The 22,134-nt window shown below is 40.6% G+C and overlaps 1 protein-coding gene across 3 annotated transcripts in view; it reads right to left on the reverse strand.

Annotated features, from left to right (window-relative positions):
* The window catches only part of Pdlim3 (PDZ and LIM domain 3), a 32,220-nt gene that overhangs the window by 6,128 nt on the left and 3,958 nt on the right, over positions 1-22,134 (reverse strand). For 2 of the 3 annotated variants that reach the window (XM_057752792.1, XM_057752794.1), the window contains exons 2-4: positions 14,413-14,564; positions 13,141-13,225; positions 4,581-4,648 (exon numbers count right to left, since the gene is read on the reverse strand). In XM_057752792.1, the coding sequence (XP_057608775.1) occupies positions 4,581-4,648; positions 13,141-13,225; positions 14,413-14,564 (305 nt within the window). Of the gene's footprint in view, positions 1-4,580; positions 4,649-4,981; positions 5,170-13,140; positions 13,226-14,412; positions 14,565-22,134 lie in introns of all 3 variants that reach the window. The other variant, XM_057752793.1, reaches the window with a different exon arrangement.

Consider the following 22,134-nt stretch of genomic DNA (forward strand, 5'->3'; position numbering starts at 1 on the left):
GAAAAGGGATGCTAAAAAGAAATCCCACACTAGCTCAGAATTGAGTATAATAAAGGGTTATTTATTTAGGGGTAGACTCGCAGATCACAGTCCTCTGCTCGAACAGGGAACAGCAAGGGAATCCAGCAGCTGGAAGAAAGAGCAAGTGAGCTTTACGTGGGCATATATGAGCTTTATGTGGGTATAAGAGGCCACGCCCAAGTGGGCGGGTAACTTAAAGACTACTGGCTGAAGGATTTTCTACAGCAGAGGAAGATTAGCTAGATATCCTTTTATGTCTCTCGATTTTATAATTGAAATATAAGGAATGGTATTTCATAAATTATAACACTATGTAGCATGAAGATTTAGGCTAAACGTTTCAAAATAAGCTTGCTTCAGTCAGAGTCAAGCCTTAGCAACTTGTGGGACAGTCTAAATAAACATTATATTTTTGAGCTAGTTTATCAATACTTTACTATTTTAATATATTATCTTATTAAGAATATACTTTTAAAATGCCGTTCTGTAACTTAGCATAGGAGCTAGAAACAGTCAATAAATGCTCATCACTTTGCGGTTGATCACAGAACAAGTAGGTCATCTTGGATTATTCGGATGCTACTCTGGGCTAAGGTTTGTTTCCTTTGTACAGAGGTGTTTCATGCAAGATTTTGGACACACACACACATATTTCCATGCATATTTATTTCCTTTTAAGAACATTGTTTAGGGACTTTAAAAATATTACAAAGGTTGGTCATTCTAGTCAAGAACGAGGGCGATTTGGTTCTCTTTACAAAAATGAACTGGCAAGCAGCCACACCGGGCATGCATTTGTTAATTAGTTAGTATTAATCAACTTGGTACTGGTAATTGAACCTAGGGCCTCAGGCATGCTGATTAGTCACTCCGTCGCCGAGCTATGTCGAGCTATTCATGTAAACCTCTGTTATGATTGCCTGTTGGTGTTGCTGTGAACTTGAGACACATACACGGATGTGATGTGATTGTCTGAAAGTCAGCTGTGAAGGATGGGACCCCATCTTTGCATTTGCTTTGAAGGGCTACTGTTGTTAACTACAGCCCCACATAGACACCAAAACCCAAAAGGATGCTGGACAGTGATTTTAGGGTCTTGTGTTGTACAACCCAACTTCCTACACCAGGCATTTTGCTCCTGCCTATTGAGAATTTGTTTAAAACCAAGCCTAGGACATGAGTTAGGTCACATACCAAAATGCCATCTGGCTTTACTCACTGTTTTTTTAGGCTCAGCACCAATTCCTAAAATTGACTTTAACTGCTAAAAGGAAGAAAATTTTCTCTTGTCAAGCAGTTTGGTCAGGAATTAAATGATTTGACGTAAGTGTAATGAGGTTCGTGCACTTGAAAAATGGGAGTTTGAGACAATGAGTTAAATCTTGAGGGACCAACATAATAGGCCCATTCAGGAGAGGCTTAGAACTTCCATGGTTTCCTGTGCATCAGACAGGATGCTAGATGCTGGGTGAGCTATCATCAACGTGAACTCACAGATATGCTTTATTCTGAGTTGTAATTAACAATCTTTTTCTGCCATTAGGGATTGTATATTGATATATATGTGCATGTGGTTTTAATTTGTCAAAGACTGTGTCTTCTATTTCTCCCTCTTTTATCATTCGAATTGGGGTTCTGTGACTCATAAATTAGGGGCCTGTGTCTACTAAATGGAGGAAATGATGTCACACCAACGAGAGTGACCTTTATAAATGTCCAAGTCAATGTTAAGAGAGTTCCTGGGTTGATTTGAATAAAATGGTTCTCAGGGACTCTAGGCACTGCAGAATGGCCTCATGAGTCCAGGGACTTAACCTTAATGACCCGGAATGTGTGATCTCTTGAGGCTGTCTTAGTGATGTAACAGGTCACCTGGAAAGGGGACGGTGACCTCAATTATCTCACAGCCAGGTGGGTTCTCCTACAGACACTGAACTTCCTTGGGACTGTGTTCAGACGTTTGGTGGCGAGGGCAGATTTCTGGATGTAACTTGTTTAAAACTACGCAAAAACATTTCGTTTTTACATCCAGATCCGTAAAAATATCTTGTGCACGTTTTGAGTTATGGCTCCGGCTTTAAGATGTCACATATTTCAATATAAGAACAGTGGAGCGTTAAATGGCTTCGACTGTGATGAAGTCATCACGGAGCCGGAGCTGGCACCGAAACACCAGACAGAGCGACACATAAATCCCCTACACCTGTTCTACTTCGGATTGAACAAGTTGTTCGTTTGCAGTGCTAGCTTGATGCGGAGTCTCTCAAAATTCTACCTTACTGAAAAAAATCACTGGGAGAGAGCAGAAAGTTCTGAGGCTAGAGCAAATAGTGAGAGGAGAGAGGAAGGAAGAAGAGACGCATTTCCGCTAGTCTGTAGATCTGTGCATAGGTACCAGTCATTTATTTACTCGTTCTTAGAAGTTTCCTTTCTTCTAAATTCTGTTGTACCAAGAGGTATCCGCAAGTGACAAACTTGTGAATGGTTTGTCTTTATCACCACCTTAAAGTTAATATAGAATAAATTATATTTTATAATATATTATATAAATTATGCATGATATAAATATAGCAGAATGCCCCCTGACTTTCTTTGAATTGTACAATCAAATATGTCCTAGGTCTTCATTCAATATATTTAGCTATATATTATTCAATAATAAAATACCATTTTTAACTTTTTTTTCAAGACAGGGTTTCTTTGTGTAGTGCTGGCTATCCTAGGACTAATTCTGTAGACCAGGCTGACCTTGAACTCACCAAGATCCGCCTGCCTCTGCCTCCCGAGTGCTGGGATTAAAAGCGTGTGTCCTATGCATTTTTAACTTTTAATATGGTGTGTTGTGTGACGTAAGGTGGAGATCTGTAGGAGTAGTATTGAAAAAAAAAAGGGGAAAAGACAAGGAGGAGAAGGAATGGGAAGAAGGGGACAGAGAGCACGGCGTAGACCTAAAGGTGGAGCAGGGATAGGGGATTCTGACGCTTCGTGTCTCCCACTCAGGAAGCACGGAGTACTCTCTGGATTTGATGCCTTTATCCGGTGCTCATGGGATGAGTGCACACTGTGATGCTCCCAGGCTCATTTCTAGGTCGTGGGGATAAAACATGGGACCAGCCCTACAGAGACACCTCCTGTGACATCACAGCTTTCTTAGCTCCTTCCTCTCACTCTCCCATTCACATTTCTCCTGTGTCTGATAGGAAAATCATGTGGTTTATTTGGAGACAACCTCCTGACCCTTCCTGTGGCTTAATGAAGGATCTACACTTAGAAAAACCACATATGATGTAAGGATTTCCTAGTCACAGGAATTCAGTACCTACAGTGTCAGTCACATAATTATGAAATGTACCAGTTAACATGAACTTAACAGTAATGAACATTTCAATAAAATGGCACATAAAGATATTTAATTAATATAAATAAATATAAAGCAAACAATGGGAGGGCTAAATAAATCATGCCTAAGGCGTGAGATCACCTATGCACTACCAGTTTGGGGCACCTGATGCACCCCATCCTGCCACTTCTCTAACCCATTAGCATTCACCTATTCTGATCAATAGCTCCCTTGGGTTAACTATAACCAAAGGACAGAGTGATGGGTTTGAGGCTTCCTGGAGTTGCGATTTTGGTATTCCTTTCAACCGAAGTTCAAGTTCAGTGTCTAGAGAAGATTCTGGAAACGATTGTGCCACTATAATCACATCTCCGATTGACAGATAAAGAATTTAGAGCTTTAGTATTATTATGTTTCTTATACAGAGTATTCCATGAGAGTCAACAACACTCACAGTAACTGTTTTCCTTTTCTCATCTTTTTTTTTTTTTTTGGTTTTTCGAGACAGGGTTTCTCTGTGGCTTTGGAGCCTGTCCTGGAACTAGCTCTTGTAGACCAGGCTGGTCTCGAACTCACAAAGATCCGCCTGCCTCTGCCTCCCGAGTGCTGGGATTAAAGGCGTGCGCCACCATCGCCCGGCTTCCTTTTCTCATCTTAATACTGATTTTCACCAGATAGAAAGGTTTCTTCCTTTGAAAGAATTCATACGTATGAAAAGCTAGTCTTCTATCAGGGCTAAAGTGGTGGGTTTGAAGGTGCAAAGAGAGGCAGGAACTGAGGTGGGATAGCCAGAGTCTGTCAAACTCATAAAGCAATCCTGGCTTTCCCTCGCTGCTGCCTGGGCTGGTTTCCATTTTTTTTTTTTTTTTTTTTTTTTTTTTTGTCTCTGCAGGCTGGGCTTTCCTGACCTCGGACAGGGTTCATCTGCCTGCCTGAGAGGTCACTGTGTTCTGGATGGGATCCTCAGAGCTTCTGGGTCATTAGTTATAAATACACACCGTGATCACCTAAGATTTCACAGCCCTGCCATCTAGTCAATATTTACCCTCAGTAACGGGTGCTACCCTTCGCTGCTAAGTGAGTTGTTGCCTTCTGCTTTGAACATAAGCTTCACAGTGAAGAGTCACTTGAGACATCTAGAAGTTACTTTTCTGGACGGTTAGTAAGAATTGATTAAAGCAGCATGCACTTCAAACTTCACAATCTCAGAGTTTATGACCTTGTTCGGCCTGGAATTATGAAAGGTTTGGGCCGAATATTGTGCTTGTGTTCAAAGTAGTTCACATCCTGCAAAAACAAAGGGTTAAAGAAAAATCCCTCAGTGGTGGCTCCATCTTTTGGGGGTAAAAGTAAATGCATGAGACTTTGTGCAGAGAGGATGATTAACCACCAGATACTGACATGCCTAAGAAGGGTGATGACGGAACCAGACCTCGTAGCTACTAACTATTCAGGAACCGACTGATTGGGCTCCAGAACAATTAGAGCCAAGTTCTAGATGCTTCTCTTTAAAGTGTGATAGTACCTTAGAGAAAGTAAAGGAGGAAATGCCAAGAGCTGGACATCGGGAAAGAAACCACGTTGTGAAGAACATTGGCTGGAACTGAGCACAGTACTTACTTTTGAGGTGAACTGGGGATGAGACCCCGCAGCTGGCCGTGTAGCGCATCTTGGATATTGCTAGTTGAATAGAGCCCAATTGGTGAGTTATAGGAAGCGCTCACTACCTGTCTTTTGTCATCAATGTTTGCTGCTGCAACGAAAGGCTGGGCCCTTCTGTTGTGCGCGGCACCAATGGGTTTGAATTCCTGTACATGGCAGACAAAATACACAGAGCCACAGAACGCACAACACAGCGGTTAATGAACAAACCCGGCAGCGATGCTGTTGTTAATTGAGACATCATTACCTGCTCTAGGACTAGCAAAATGATTAGGAGAGGAATTAGGGTCCATCTCTCTACCATGTCTCTGCAATTTACACATGCTACATTCATCGACTAAACGTTAGCTGCAATGGACTGGACCTCATTCGCTATCTCAAAATTCAAGCATGGTCTGGCCTTCTCTTTTTCTGGCTTCATCTCCTTCCTTTAGGAAACTCAAAAAGCAGTGTATTCGAAATGAGATTTTTTAGTTTAGAAAAAAATGGCCAAATTTAATGTCCTCCCCAGCAAGGTCACGTGTGCTTTCTTCTCTGCAAATGCCCTTTGGCCGTGGGACACTGGCAACAGAACCCAGGGTCCAGCACTCCCCAGGCAAGCCTGCTACCCCCACATCTGAATGAGCTTTCCTCCGTGTTGACTGAGAGGATGAAGATCATCTGGCAAGTGAGCGGTGGAGAATAACTACAGAGAGTCACTTGAACTGATCTAGGCACAGATCACTTTGTTCTTTTAAAAAAATATTTATAGCAATAAGACCCAAATCATTAATTTGAGTACAGCTGTACTTTTAACGAGCAAGGAGAATGAGAAGACTTTGTGAAGGTGGGAATACCATGCACAGAATTCCTTCCCTTTGTTGTGATAATGTAGCATGTGTATTTAAGGAATTCTTCATGGTTGTCCCTTTCTTGGAGGACAAATGAAAGGAATCCAGAGATGTGACATATATATATATATATATATATATACATATATATATACATATATATATATATACACATTTATATGGGTATATATGGACATATATGGATACACACACACACACACACACACGTGTGTGCATGTGCCTTTGTATAATTTTACTTTGTTGCCCACAGGACCACACAGCAGCGTCTCAAGCCTTGAGTTTGAAACATGCCTGAATAACCCAATCTAAGCGTAGGGATAATGTTTTCTTGTTTTGAATACATTGACAATTTTCAAACCTGTTCATTTTTGTCTTAGAAGCACCAGAGGAAGCTGGTAGGGATGCTAAAATACTCATGGGTCTGTGCTCTGTGCACCTGATTCTACCTGGCAGCCGTAGCTACATCCATCTCTATAACCTTCTTTTCTTCTGGGAATATGCAGTCAGTGTTGCACACAGATTTGAAATGATGCGTGGTTATTTGAAATGTTTCCCCATAGAGGCCCACAGACCATGTTCAAACATAGTTATGACAGTGCAAATGGGCACAGCTTCAGTGCTTAGCTACTGAAGCATTTTTCCTTCTGTCCCCAGTGTCATGATGCCTGAGAATCTGCGATGGTATGAAGGACAGGGTCTTTGTCTCCTCAAGATGGGGCACATGGGTTAACAGTATCCTGGAGCTCAAAAGGTCTAAGGTGAATACAACTTAGCCCATGATTGTATAGTGGTAATAGACTGACTAATACCTTGTTCATAGACCTCTTTTTTCTCTACAAGAATATCTTGATGCTGAGGCATTGGCTGGATGACATTATTCTTGCTGTTACTCAGTAAAAAGAGTATTGAAGCCACCAAACATAGTTTTAGAAATGTCCCAGTTTTGAGTCCCGCAACACATAAAAGTTCGTGCAAACATTTACATGGCTGTATGGTCTGAGGGTGTTGTGCTGATCTTAATTTGGATTGGCTGTATTTTGTGATTATCACTTTGATTACCTATTATTATGGCTTGAAAAAAAGTGTGCTGGGGACAATTATAAGTAATGACAGCACTCATGGCTTGAGCCTTTGCAACTCTTTTTGATAGGAGGAAGACAGAGGCTAATGGTCCAATTTAGCGTTGATGGATTATAAATCTTCCATGCTAATCACAGAGCGAGTCGGTCAGGATAAAATGAGCCACTCCAGCTTTGTGGGACTGGGTTGATTCTTTTCAGAGTGAAGTATGAAATGTCTTAAAAATCGTGGTGAATAGTACGACATTTACAATAATTAATTAATATACTATGATGGCTTGATTGGGGGAAAAAGTATCTGCCTTCAGTTTTTACTTTGTAAGCTTTCAAATAATGGATAAGCACGAATGATGATTGTCCTGCAAAGGGATCAGCTCGTCTGAAGATATTTGTGCTCTCAGCATCCCCGGTAGGACTTCCAAACATCAGCCAGCTCCAGGCTTTCCTTTGGGAATTCAGTTTTGTTTTTCATTGTCCCTTTCTCTGTCTCTCTCACATTGGAAATGTATGATTGGTTAAAAGAAAAAAAATACCCGTATGTTCTATTCACATCACAAAAGGAGGTCTTTCTAATGCAGGCTTGAAACATTCTTGTTTAGGCTTTGCAAAGCATTAGTTTAAGGGTTTCTAGAGTCGGTCCCCAAAGCACAATGAAGTGTATACACCAACGTGTATACATCGTTAAACAAGAAATTTAACGATGGCACAGAGAGGCAGCATTCTGTCCAAGTCTTACATCATTGTTGATGGCCAAACAGAATCAAAAGACAAAGCCAATTAGACGCCTTCTAGTCCTCTTTAATTCCGTTCTTTTTTCTTTTCTTGGAAAAGCACATGCAACATAAAGTTTTTATGTAGCATTTTTTATATCCTCACATTTGTGTTTATTTTACCCAGAGAAAGCCATCAAATAATTCTTCCAATTTTTTTTTTTTAATTTATGCCCTGGCAATGCTGAAGCATGCGTGGGCACCCATATATGGTAGTTCTGTTGAACTTGTCTATATTGGGTTTCATGGTCTATGTTGATGAGGACAACCGACCAGATTTCTTCCTCAAGAGGGTGTCAGATCTCATTACAGATGGTTGTGAACCACCATGTGGTTGCTGGAAATTGAACTCAGGACCTTTGGAAGAGCAGGCAATGCCCTTAGCTGCTGAGCCATCTCTCCAGCCCTCAAACAATTCTTACCTTACCAAAAAGTAGCCATTTGAATTAATTCTCAATTTTAAAATCAGGTTTTTAAACATAAGGGGCTCATGTTAAAGGAGAATGTGTTGAAAGAGTGAAATATTAAATAGTTGGGTTAAAGTTATGAATCTGTGGAATGCCACTGGTAGCAGAAAAATTGGACTTGTGGCAGTAGCCACCCAAATCCTAGAAATGACCTGGACAAGGACAACACTCAAAGCCAGTTCACCTTCAGTTTCTTACTTGATGACGCTGTGCACAGATGAAGGGTCAAGGCCATTACCATCTTCATCTGAAGCAGTGTGCCTGACCCACACACTCCATTCCTCTCCTATACCTACCATTCTCTAAATCTTTCATATGAAAACCGCAGGGAGGCAAGAGATCAACGATGCAAAACGAGAAAAAAGTTGATCAAGTCAAAGTGAGGCAATGGGTCTGTACCATCGCGCCTGGAATTTACGAAGCTATACGCTCATGCCCACCCTTCAAATGGAATACAAAGCCACTCTGAAACCATCATTTTCCTCTAGTGATGGGCTTCAAGAGTTTCTACCCCCCGTTAGAGGAGCCCCGTGAGAAATGTGCATGAGAGACTGCGTTGTAGATCTTCTAGTTACCAAAACATTGGAGAGGAGATTGAAGTTAGCTTTAGGGAAACAAACTGGCCGCACATGTAAACACCACTTTAATAGGAAGACACAGATCTATACAAAGACATGGGCATAATGTCCTTCCTGCTCAGACAGAGCCGTTTTCTGTTTGTTTCTAACCCCTCCCTTTTTTTTTTGCTATAATAGATACATCGTATGTTTGGGTTACCCGGATGATATTAAGCAGGAGTGAAAGTAACAGTTTACTTTTAGGAAGGACTAACAAGGCCCATCTAGAGTGACGCCTTGTTCAGAGTGATGCCTTGTTCGGAAAAATACCAGAGTCTGCGCACAGACTGCCAGACTCGGAATGAATCCATTCAGTTGCTGGAAACTGATCTGAACAACTTCTAAGGGCCTATAGAGGCATAAGACTCAAATCTGAATCCATAAAAACAAAATGTCTCTATTTAGCGACAGCATGGAAAGATGAAAGAAAAACCCTATCCATTAACATTTTAAATCAATTATTATAATTATGTAAGAAAAAGTCCCCCAAGTCTAAACTTGGAGGGAAAAACACCATATGTATAAATAATATCAACGTATCTCTTGACCTTGGTCTTAGATAATGGGGCATAATGTTTTATTTTCATAGTATGTTATGAGTAGATAGCATGTTAAAAACAAGAAAGAATATTTTACCCATACCAAAGGTCACAGTACTTACTATACCAATTTGACTTGGGTTGAGAAACAAGTATTCTATTGTTGGCTGCGTTTTACCATTCACCTGTAGCAGCATAGGGAAATGGAAGCATTGGTGTACGCCGACGCCATTCCTTTCCCTCGCTGACACACCTCTGCTCTCCGGAAAGGTGCTCTTTTTACATAGTTCTCATTAAGGGGGAAAAGTAAATCTTTTTGAGAGGCAGTGTGTGTGTGTGTGTGTGTGTGTGTGTGTGTGTATTACTTAAAAATTGTTTTTTTTTTCCAAATGCAAAGATGCCAAGTGTATAATCTGTTTAGAGAATGTCCCGCTGTGTTGTAACCAGGACTTTCCGATAGCAGAAACTACACTGAAATTAAGCTGTTTTGTGGACCAAATGCCTGCGCCCTGTGAGCTAGTCACGCTGCAATCTGGCTGAAGAGCGGCATAAGAGGAAACCCTTTGATGATTAGGAGAGCTGAACTTGTTCTTATCTTGGAGCCTGTCAGAGGCTGGCTTCTTGGAGAGCGAGTATATAAGGACAAGGCATGACTCAACCGAATGGAATTTTAAAAGACGCCATCTGAATCCTGGCTGCAGTTGTTAACCTAATCGTCACCTTTCTCACTTAAAAAAGGAAAGAAATTCATTTCCTTTCATTTCCTTTTCCCTATCTGAAAAATTGTAAAAAAAATATGTCTACTCTAACCCTTAAATTCTGCATATCCGGGCTAATAAAATGATTAACAAGAGGCCATAATATTTAAAATTAGAATTATGTCTTAGAAGCTAATTCTTGGAAAAGTGATAGTGATAAATAAATGCATGCAGGTTTGCAAGAGAGACCTCTTTTCTCACTCCAGCTCAAGGATTATCATCGATCGACTCTAAATTCTGAAGAGATTAGGTAGCAAAATACAGACTCCCATCTTGGTTTAATAAATTCTTACCAGGGTAGGAGTGGAAACTGTGATTAAATATCATCTGGGGTTTGGCCCATTGATGGAATCTGTTTAGTTCCCCAGAGCTTGCATCTCATATTGGAGAGTTAGAGTTTTAAAAACAAGGACACATTTGGGATGGGAAAATTGTGCAAAAGGGTGCACACAATACAGTGATTGATGTGTGCTGTGAGTGGACACCGAGATGGGAATCTCATCCAATGCATTCTAGGCTCCAAGTTTGGACAGTCAACAGAGGCATGCAGAAGGGCCACACAGGTCTCCCTTTTCTCTTCTGTTGTCTCTAGATGATGAACTGATGTGTTTGGGAAGTGAGCAGGCATCGGGCATTTCCACAAAGGGCTGAGTACACATGACAGAGATGTATCTAGAATGTTGTATTTCATCTAACCTTCCTTTGTATCAATTTAGTGCTGATTGAGGTATTGCCAGTTACCAACATGCATGACCCTAGCGTGCCAGGGCGAGACACCAGCAGCTTTTAGATCTTTTCGCTGTGTTTACAGGTTGAACATCTCTAATCTAAACTCAGAAAGGAAAACTGCTCCAAAATGAGAAAGATTTTGAGCAGAGATAGGTTGTAAGTGGAAACTCCTCGCCTGGTCTCGTGCAGTGGCTCTTGACTCAACGAGAAGGCTCATTCCCCTGAGCCTACGTGTCAAGATGAAAAAAGGCAAAAAGCAAATTTTGTGTTTAGGGTTGAGTCTCTTCAGTAACGTATCTCACTGTATATGTGTGTATCTCACTGTATATACAAATGTTTCAAATGAACCCGAAGCTTCTGGTCCTCAGCAGTTTAAATCTGGGATGGCCAATCTATATCTCTTCTCCCATCTTTTTCAGTGTTTGCTCATTTTGAAGAATGAAAGTTTTCTCTGACCTAAATATGCCACTCGCCTTCCAAGATCACACAAAACTTAACAGCTGGAGGCAGCATCTGTTCTGAGAACTGGTCCCCTGGACCCATCCTGGTCAATGCTAGGAAATGCACAGTTTAGCCTCCATCCCATTAGTCTGGGACTTACTGGACACTTGCTGCCCGCTATGCCTGGGAAGGTCTCAGTAAGGAGAACAGCTCCTGTCTTGAAAATGTTCTATATCCTGCTTGCTTTCTTTGCAGCCCCCTTTCTCTTCTTTTGGCTCATAACTTTTAGGCATAGATTATCTCTTCCCTTTAAGTCAAAACCTAGGTCAAGAATCTTATTAACCCTTCTCTTGAAAGAATACATACTGTGTTTCCTTTTCTGTGTGTGGGCCAGGGAAGGAGCTATATTTTAACTGAAATGAAGCTTTGAAGGAGCACAATTTAGAATGACCTTTGTAAGAGTCATAAGGAAGGGACTCTTCCTTGTCTCTTCCTTGTCTCACAGCGGCAGTGAAGACAGAAAGCCCTTCTGTAAACAGCTGGTGACCACTGTCAAGAAAGTTTGGAAGGGTTCTGCTCACAGCTTGGAGGTTGAGGGGAGAAGACAGTTAAGCAGAAGCAATCTCACTCCTTCCACTAGCTTTCGAAAGGCCGTTGCCTGTATCGTCTTATTGAAATCTCTGAGCAGCCTGTGAGACACTTGTACTTATGTTGTGCTATGTCTATTTAATGAAGAGAAAAGAGAGGTTTACTGGGGCGAGTAGAAAACACGGAGCCGATGACCCTGCCAAGGGCAAGAGTGCGGAAGTGTGAATTATAACTGTGCTCCCCAGCAGTCTTCATTAGCAAACTGTACTATAGGAATAGCTAGCATCTTACCAGGAGAGCTTGTTTTAGAGATGATATTAAACATGTATCTTTGCATCTCTAAGTCTTGGCAGCTTCTAAGTAGAGGTTCTAAAGCCCTGTCCGTAATTAGATTTTTCCAGTGTATTATAATTGAGGTTTGATTCAATTTCAGAATTTCAGCCTTTTGGGGGGGGGGGGTTGAAAATGGGCATAGCCAGATAAGCCTCGGATGATTAGATTCATGTGGATCACGAGACAGGGTTGCCTCAAGGGAAAAATCCTTTATCTGTTATAAGGCAGTTGCATGAGCGGAGTATCTCCATGATAACAAAATCCAATTCTTTTAGGTAAGGTAAATTTAATTAGAGAATGTCAGAACTGAGAATTAAATCAGGGTGTCAAAACAAGACCCGTGCAAAGACCTTACCGAACTGAAGATTACAACTATTAGATTAGCGCCACCTGTTTCAAATGGCCCAGCCCGGTTTTTATTTTTGCTTCATTTAAACAATTTAACGTTCTCAGATTACATCATGGCCATTTATTCAGCAGAAGTCTATCATAAAAAAATGGAAAGAAGGAAAATAAAAGTGGACTCCAGGCAGATGTAGTCAAATTGTTCAGAATGAGAAAGTGTGTTTTCCTGCATTTCAAGTGGGTCATGGTTTCAGTCTGTAGCCCTGGCTGGCCCGGAACTTCCTGTCTATTCCAGACTGGCCTCAGCCTTGCAGCAATCCTGGCTCTGTCTCCCAAATTCTGGGATTACAGACGTATACCAACATGCCCGGCAGAGGAGACACGTGACTTTTAAAGAGATATTTACCTAGGCCCTTGCTCTGTTTGTCTCTGGATATAAGAAAATATGAATCATCTAAATTAATCTCAGGGAGTAGACCCCAATCGCAACTTCATAGGTGACCTGCTCCTGATTCTTAGTTTGTCAGTTCTCCCCCCAGGAAGCCTCCCCACCCATGAACAGAAAGGGCGATGTGATTTTATTTTCTCCTAACGTCATACCTGTGGTTCAGCTTCTAAGTTGATTTTGAAAGGATGCGCTTTTCCATCTTCAGACACCTGTGGCGACCATAAGCGGGTTTCTGCCCTGCAAACAAAACAAGCTTGCAAGCTCGAAATCTCAATCCAGATCCTTTCCAAATACACATGATTTTCCACTCCGGCTGTGAAAAACACTGGCAGCCTTGACTAGTTTAAGCCAGAAGAATCTAGTGTCTACTTACTCTGCATGTCCCCATTTTGTTAGACTTATTTTTTAGGTTATTTTTGCAGACTTGGGAACAGAGCAAGTGCATGGTGCGGTCTCCAGTGGAAGAGAAACAGAAGAGGACACTTAGAGACACACCGCAGAGAGCAGGAGGCAAACTCCACGGATCTCGCTTCTCTTCTATTCTTCTAAGGCCACCACTGTAGCCACAGGGAGAGATTGGCCACATGGCTGTGTGACTGGCATCAAAGAGCTGTGGTGTGCCCAGCTCTTATGTGTCTGTGGCTCAGAACCATAGGCACAGATAGGAAAGAATCTATTTTACTCCATGAAGGTTATGGATGGCTAATAGATTGAGTCTCCTGTACTGATGGAGAAGAATATGGGTACTACAGCAACATGATAATCATGTGACAACGGCCACTATAACCAATTATTATTTCATTATTTTTAGCTTCATACCAAGGCTCTCATAACGAGAAGCTGGGATCAAATTTCAGCTTTAGGAGATAGGCTAGAAGCATCTGCATATATACTATACACATATGTATCCCCCACACCTTGTAGTAGTCTTTGGGATGAATCTGTACAGAACAGCCTGCAGTAGAGAGGAAATTAACAATCAAATGTAATATGGTCACATTGGGGCAAATCAAGAGAGTCTTTGAGGGGCACCTTTCAATCCTACTCCACCCCACAGAGCGATGGTCCAGCCGTTCATTCTGCTTTGTGTTTTCATGGCTATAATTATTTTCAAGGTCAAGTCACTGGGCTACTCTAAAAAGAAGCCATTTGTCTGCATGACTTAAATTTTGACATCTCAGAGAATTTTGTTTTTAAAAATTGGTTCATCCACACATGCTAGACTGACTAGTTTCAGCGAATACAAGAATAAAGTGGCTGATACATAAAAAACAGAAACAAAAACATAAAACAAAACAAAATAAAATCCCATCAAAATTCTAGGTCTATGGCATTTCTCACAAAGTAGATGAGGTGATTTAGAGTTCTGGTTCGGGTTCTCCTGAAAACCAGATGAAGTTTTGACCCCATTAGCCAAGGCGCACCTGTCAATCTTGAGACACAGCTGATACCCTGCGGCTTTAATCCTGTCCTGTGCATCTGCATGGGTCATGGACTCCGTACCAAAGCCGTCAATAGCCAGGATGACATCTCCAGGACACAGGTTGGCAGCTGCCGCCTTGCTTCCCGGAGTGATCTGGAAGACGTATCAAGACACCGTTTAAAATCCAGTATCCAGCAGTCTCTCGAGTTTTATACTGAATCTTTCTATGTCACCCTGGAAAGCTTTTCAGTGTTTTAGGTGTTGTGAAATCGTAACCCTAATTTTAAAGACTTTTCAGTTGATCGATTGTGCTCTTTTATTAGGTTAACTAATTTTGTTTCATACTAGCCATGTTCTCAGAACCATCTTATCGCTTGTTATCATCTAAATATTTTCTATAACTACATCTGTAAATGCTTTCTTTGTTGAAAACCAATACCTTTTTGTTGTTGTTGTTAAGCAGAACTTTCTATTTGGAGATAGTTCTCTACATTTTGGCGACTTTGGTACTTGAATTGAAACTACTTTAGCAACTTGGTATGTTTTCATTTTTAACATCGTTGTGAGGGGGCAGCATGGATTAGATATTTATAGTCCATACATTCATATGATTAATTTCTTTTGAAGTGATGACTTTTGGAGGAAAAGTCTCTGGGAGGGTCAACGGTCTAAACTCATCATGACTGAGACTAGCGCCCTCCCAAACAGACTTCAGAAACAGATTCGTTGTTTTTCTGCCTTTTTTGTAAGAATTCAAGCAGTTGGTTACTTGAAATCTGGCAGAGTGCCCTTGCAAGGCCCCTACCATGTTAGTACCCTAACTTCAGATTTCTGTCTTTGAGAATGGCAAGAAATGATTTTTGATGTTGAAAAGTCACCCAGTTATAATAGCTTAAATTAAGACAGAACATCTGAGTGTAGAAATCTTGAGGAGAGACAAGAAACCTGAAAATATAAACATTTATAACATTCAAGAGACTTGAAGTCATTGGGAAGAAATACAGAAACTCAAGGAAAGATGGATACCTCCAAGGAAGGAAGAGCACACGTCTGTGCATGGACCACCTGTGATGGAGCAGGGAGGAAGAAGTGGTCATAAAAGTTGCTATTAGATAAGACAATAGATTATTAACTGTTTGGGGTAAAGTTAGCATAAATGTAAAGAACCCCTGGGAAGCAATGACACAAAGAAAATTTGCCTCCAGTCATGCTATCTTCTCCATGAATGAAGAACAGGTGGAATAAACAGAAAACACTTAATAAGATAGATTTTAAATAAACCAGAACAGTAACTACTTTAAATATAAATGGTCTAAACATTTTACTTAAAATTCAGAGATTTTTTTTTTTCAAAATAGGGGAAAAGCAAGATTCATTCTTTTCTTTCCATCAGACATGTGCATGATTCTTTTAGAAGTGGAAAATGAAAAGAATGTTTCAGGATATGGGCAGATATATGTTACAGTATTTTTAATGGTTAGAAATAGAAAATGTGGAATGTTAAATCTACTGAAGATCTAGTTAAAAATCAAAAGTTGCTTTTTGATTACCACTCTTTTTTTTTTCTGGGTAAAAGTTTCTCTCGGTTTTTTGTCTTGTCCTCACATGGCTATCTCCCTAGTTAACTGTCTGGTCATCTGATACCTGTCTTGCTCTCCTTTATCCATGATTCAATGGCCATTTTGATTTCCTTTCAGTTTTTAAGCAGAGCAATTCTGTACATCCTAGAGGTCTTCCTGCATTATTTCTGTCTGAAATACTTCTCACTTGGTGGCTGCTTTTTATCTTTTGGGTTTAGATGCAAATGATGCATTTTAGAATTTCCCATAAAGTTCTGGAGCGGTTTTTCTCTAGTCACCTTTAATTCTGTGTTTGTTTAGTTGCTTGTATATTACTGTCTTCTCAACGAGACTGCAAGCTCATCCGATGGAGGGCCCCCGACTCACACTGATTTGACTGATGATTTTTCAACTTCACCATGGTTCAAAAGGCCTATAACTCAGGATGAACCATTCTTTGGTTCTGTAGTATGATCTTGTCCTAAGCCAGTGATTTTTCAGTATAACATTTGCTGATGTTGGAAGGTAACAACAGAGCCCCAGGTCCAGCCAGCACACACATGCACACACCCCGACATACACACACACACACACAGAGAGAGAGAGAGAGAGAGAGAGAGAGAGAGAGAGAAAGAGAGAGAGAGAGAGCGAGAGCTGATGGTGAAGTTCAGGCTAGGCTGATAAACAACAAATATTCTGTAAGTGTCCCATGCCTGTAAGCTGTTGTTTTGGCTGTGCTGAATCTATCAAGATGCACTCACTCTACATTTCATTTCAACTTACAATACTTTCAACTCTTGATGGTGTTATCAGGGTGTAATCCCATTCTAATGGTTCACAGTCTATTTCTCGGTGTTTAGATTTAATACATGAAAAACTGAAGAATGAGTAAAATGGTAATTTAAGTCAGGGCTTAAGAAGAAAAAGCTTGTATTCCCAAATTATGAATTATGTATTTGTGCTTGTGTTTTGTATGTATGCGATTTCTCTGATTCTCTCTCTCTTTCTGTATGTGTGTGTGTGTGTGTGTGTTGTGTGCGCGCACACACATGTGTGCTCTGAGTACAGAGGAGGGCATTTATCTGCTTTATCTTTTTCTTCTTTATTTTGATTGAGACAGGATCTCTTAGTAAACCTGTAACTCCCATTTTCATGCTTGGTTGGCTGGGTAAAGGTCAGGTCTAGTGACTCATCTCCATCACTCCACAGTGATTGGGTTACAGGTCCAGCTGGGCCTGAAGTTTTCTCAGGTGCTGGAGATCCAAACTCAGATCCTTATGCTTGCACGGAAAGAGCTCTTCCTACTGAACCATCATCCCAGATCAGTTAATGTTTACCACTGAGAAATTACCACTGTTACATTTGGAAACCGACAATTGTAAATCAGAGTTATCTGCAAGCTTCATTTTAAACCTCCAATTGCTCCAGGAATAAACTCAGTGGTTTCTAATATGTTACTATAGGATTAGTGGTCAACTTGCTATTTTCTATTTGCTTGTTCTAGTCCCATTCTGAACCTCTAGAGACATTCAAATTCAGTTAAATAAATAAAATTGAAAAAGTGCTAATTCTCATGTGCCCTAGGTCTTCAGTATTGTCACTAGATTGTTTAATGTGTTTGCTTAGTTCCTGGGTCATGATGATTTTCTAGGGGGCACAGTTGATAAAGCTTGGTGAAGACGCCTGTGCTTAGTGTGTCTTACCCTTGGAGGCTATTTCATGGCTACTTTCCATTAGAAGTTCTCCTGGATCCAGTAGATAGACCTTGTGCAGATAAAAAGAACTCTAATCATTTAATATTCTTTCAGTATAGAATATCAAGGGTAATATTTTCTATTTTTATGGTTCTAGGGTGAGAATGCTTCATTCGGGTTACAACATTAAATGAGGTTTGATGTGCTTGTTTGTAAAGCCCCTCTTAGGTTTAATAATACAACTGAACAGACTCAAGTGTAGAACACTCAATCCCAATCTGGAAGTGGTTAGCTTTTTTTTCTTCCATTTTAGCTTTGGTTACGATGAATGGAAATAGAGCTGTGTATATATGTGTCTGTATGTATCTGTGCTGTTGTCTGTACACATTTAAGTAGACATCAGAACTTCAACATTGAACAAGTAATAAATATTGAATTTATATACTGAACAGGCAACAGATATCAAAGTTAGATATTTTAGATGGTAGAAGGCACTAAACTTTATTAACAGTAAATACAAAAGTTAAGAATTTCATTTTATCTTTATACAAAATGCTACACTTTAGAAACTGTCTTCATTGTTTCAGCAATGCTCTCTGATAGGCTGAGCAGACAGGACTGTTTCATTTTTGCAGGAAAGAGATCTGTCTAAGTAACCCAGGACTTCCTGCTGAACTAAGAGCAGCTACAGGACCATTTCAGAAGATGGCTTTGTTAGTTTATTGTCATCTTGACACTATATCACTGCAGTGATAGGCAGTGATCTGGGATTGTGAAGCTGAAGCCCTTTCCTACTGCATTGCTTTTGGCCAGAGTGTTTTATCACAGCAACAGAACTGAATCTAGAGAGGACGTCAGCTAGGAAATGTGGCTAGTGACGGCAAGAACCCACTTCTGACTTCATTCTCTACTTGGTAATCACTGTCTTTAGTCCTCCACAAATGGATGGATTGGGTGGAGAACAGTGTAGAGGGAGAAGGAGACTTACAATGCCTTTATTGTCTGTGGTTTTCCGGTTCAGTAAGGCAGATGACTAGAATGACTAAGGACTAAAATGACACATAACTTGTCTTTTTTTTTGTAAGTTAAACATTTAACGTGGTATAAGAATCCTTTGTCCATGATTAATATCTACTGTTGCTCTGTTTTGATGCTCTATCATTATGTTATTATATTGTATCTTTATAGTGTGCTCACAGCTTTTGAGTACTATGCTTTCTCCAATTGGGAGAACAGAGAGGTGAGATGAAGCATAGGGTTTTATTTTTCTTTCATCTTTCTGGTTTTTATTTCCCCCAAAACAGGATTTCTCTGTGTAGCCCTGGCTGTCCTGGAACTCACCCTGTAGACCAGACTGGCCTCAAACTTAGAGATATCCACCTGCCTCTGACTCCTGAGTGCTGGGACTAAAGGTGTGTGTGCCACCACTGCCCAGTTGAAGCATAGGTTTTTGGTTTTTTTTTGTTTTTTTGTTTTTTTTTTTTTTGGTGTGGGAGGTCCTTCTGTCTATGTGTTGCTTTTATTGGTTAATGAATAAAGAAAACTACCATGGCCTGTTGATAGGGCAGAACTTAGACAGGCAGGGAAAACTAAACTGAATGCTGGAAAAAAAGAAGGGCGGGGTCAGAGAGAAGCCATGTAGCTTTGTTGGAGCTGGATGGAACTTTAGCTGGTAAGCCACAGCCATGTGGCAATGCACAGATTACTATAACATGGGTTAAATTAATATGTAAGAGTTAGCCAACAAGAAGCTGGACCTAATGGGCCAAGCAGTGATTTAAATAACATGGTTTCTGTGTGATTATTTTGGTTCTGGGCAGTAGGAACCAACAAGCAGCTCTCTTCTACTACAAATTGGTATTTCTTTTTTGGCCTCATTAAGGTCTTAACTAATAAATTTACCAGAGAGATAATTGGCCATATCCCTGCAGTCAATTACACAGCATCATAATTTTAAACTTCCTTATAACAAGAATCACCTAGGGTCTTTGTTTGCCATAAATACTTTATTCTATACCAGAGTTTTGGAATCCAAGTCAGAATCTCAAGGAAAGGACCCATGGGCTGTGTTATTTACATACTTTTGATGACTTTGACCATTCATGTTAACCTATCCAGTTGTCCTCCATTCCCTACCAAATAAACTTTGGAATCCTTGCCAGGCAAATAAATCCATCCACTGTGGAAGTTTCTAGAGTGACAGTCTCACGTCATTTACAGCAAAATCTCTGCATGACCCCCGAGCATAGGTATTTTCAAAGCGATGTGCGTGATTCTAATGCACAGTCTGGGATGAAGGCAACCATTTTGCTGTCATGATAGTATTATTATCGAGGGGTATCATTTTTGCTTAATTATTAAGACAATATTATAAAACAGTTACTGTTACTTTAATGTGAGAAAATGGATGCCCAGAAATTGTAAGATGTTCATATGGGGTTACTTAATCAATGAAAAATCTGAAATTCTTACTGTTGTTATTTCACTTGACAGCGCAGGCTCTTATGCAGCCTCCCTGCGGGTAATCTCCTCCGTCCTGTGCCCCTGTTTCCTCTCAAGCCATGCTTTTCTCAGGAAATCTTGGACCACTTTGTCATGGCAGTTCGTGTGTGTGTCCCTTCTTCCACCGACACATAAGCTTCTCACAGGGGAGAGACCCATCTGTATTATATTGTATTATAGATCCATCTAAGTTATAATTGCTCTCCCTTGGTGCCTTGGTCAATTAATGGAATATTTTGCAATCAGTGTTAGGGACATGTGTACCAGTGAGTGCTTCTCTGTAGACACGGGTTTTACTATGATAATATATTCACATCAATCTTTTTATCCTGGGAAAAAATGGTGTCCAAATACACACATCCCATTTTTAAATTTTCAAATTTCAAATTAAGTTTATATTAAAGCAACAGACTGGAGAGAGAGAGAGAGAGAGAGAGAGAGAGAGAGAGAGAGAGAGAGAGAGAAAGACACACACAGACAGACAGAGAGAGAGAGACAGAGAGAGAAAGACACACACACAGACACACACACATACAGAAAGAGAGAGAGAGAGAGAGAGAGAGAGAGAGAGAGAGAGAGAGAGAGAGAGAGAAAGAGAGAATCTGTAAGCATTAATGGTACACTGACATACTCTGTGTTGGTACTCAGCTCCATGCAGCATTTACAGCCACACTAACCCCAAAGCTCTCTGAAGAGAAGGAAGAGGGGATAAAAATGGAGGAAAGGAATACCGGCCTCAGATACATACCCATTTCATGACGTGTGAACAACTTGAGTTTGTGCTGCCTTTTATATATGAATTTTACAAATGTCAACAATCTGTGACTTGTCTGTGAGAGTAAATCCATTTCCTGGTTGGTCAAGCAAATTCCAGAAGAACCCTTAGGATCTTCTTTCAAGAAAAACCAAAGAAACTCACATAGACATGTGAAATAACCACTCTCTCTGAGTTTTGTGTCATTATATGACAGAATCTCTGGCAGAGTAACCTATAGAGGGGACAGAGGGCTGCGTAGGGAGTGGGACTGTGGGGAGGTGTAACCTCAAAGGCTTGGCCCTAATCTAAAACCTCCTGTGATATTCCACCACGAACTAAAGACTGAGTATTCAAAATACAATGTAGGGCGAGGCATTTCAGATTGGACCGAGGCAGTCTCTTAAACTGAATGTCCCCAAACTACATTTTATCTTACACAAAATATAGTGTGTGTGTTGTCTAGAAATCCTTGGGTCTGGTGGTTTATTTTCCTGCCTTTTAATGTGTGCATGTGTTTCTTCAAAGTACACTAAAAATTATTGCACTGGTTAGTGGGTTTGTGAATAATTAGGGAACAGAAACCCTTTGCTTTAACTTTTGGAACTACAATTTCAGCAGATTTGGTTGGGGGTGAGGTAACATATTACCTTGAAGCAGGAGAGCCTAGGAGACCCTAGTTTTGGATATGTCCCATCCCACCCCTGCTAGTAATGATGCGCTTGACAGCCTAGTTTCTTTGCCTGCATATGCTACGCACCTCCCCTGCTCCAAACAGCGTACTTAGCAACCTTAGAGTCCCCCAGAACCTCCCTCCCACTCTATACCAGGCTACTGGCATTCCCATCTCTAAGAATCGTATGAGTTTTCTCATCCCAGTACAACGACATTTAGATAGTTTCTATTCAAGTGTATTCCCATCGCATAGATGTGTGACTAGAAAGGCTAATCTGCCTTGATCTGGCTTTGGATACTGTGCAAAATAAGGCAGAACTGTGTTTCCTAGTAAACTTTTAGGAGAATTTCCTACTTACCATCTTATATCTATGTAGAATTGGCTGTGCACACAATTAAAGCCAGCCGCATCATAGGATGGGACATGCACACAGGAAAAATGAATGGATGTTCTAACCTTTCAAACAACATAGAGAACCACCCAGAGTTTACATCCCTTGGTAACTAAGCCCTTCTTCTAAGTCCAATAAAAGAGACCC

This window comes from Chionomys nivalis, chromosome 20 (genome assembly GCF_950005125.1).
Source record: "Chionomys nivalis chromosome 20, mChiNiv1.1, whole genome shotgun sequence".
Classification (NCBI taxonomy): domain Eukaryota; kingdom Metazoa; phylum Chordata; class Mammalia; order Rodentia; family Cricetidae; genus Chionomys; species Chionomys nivalis.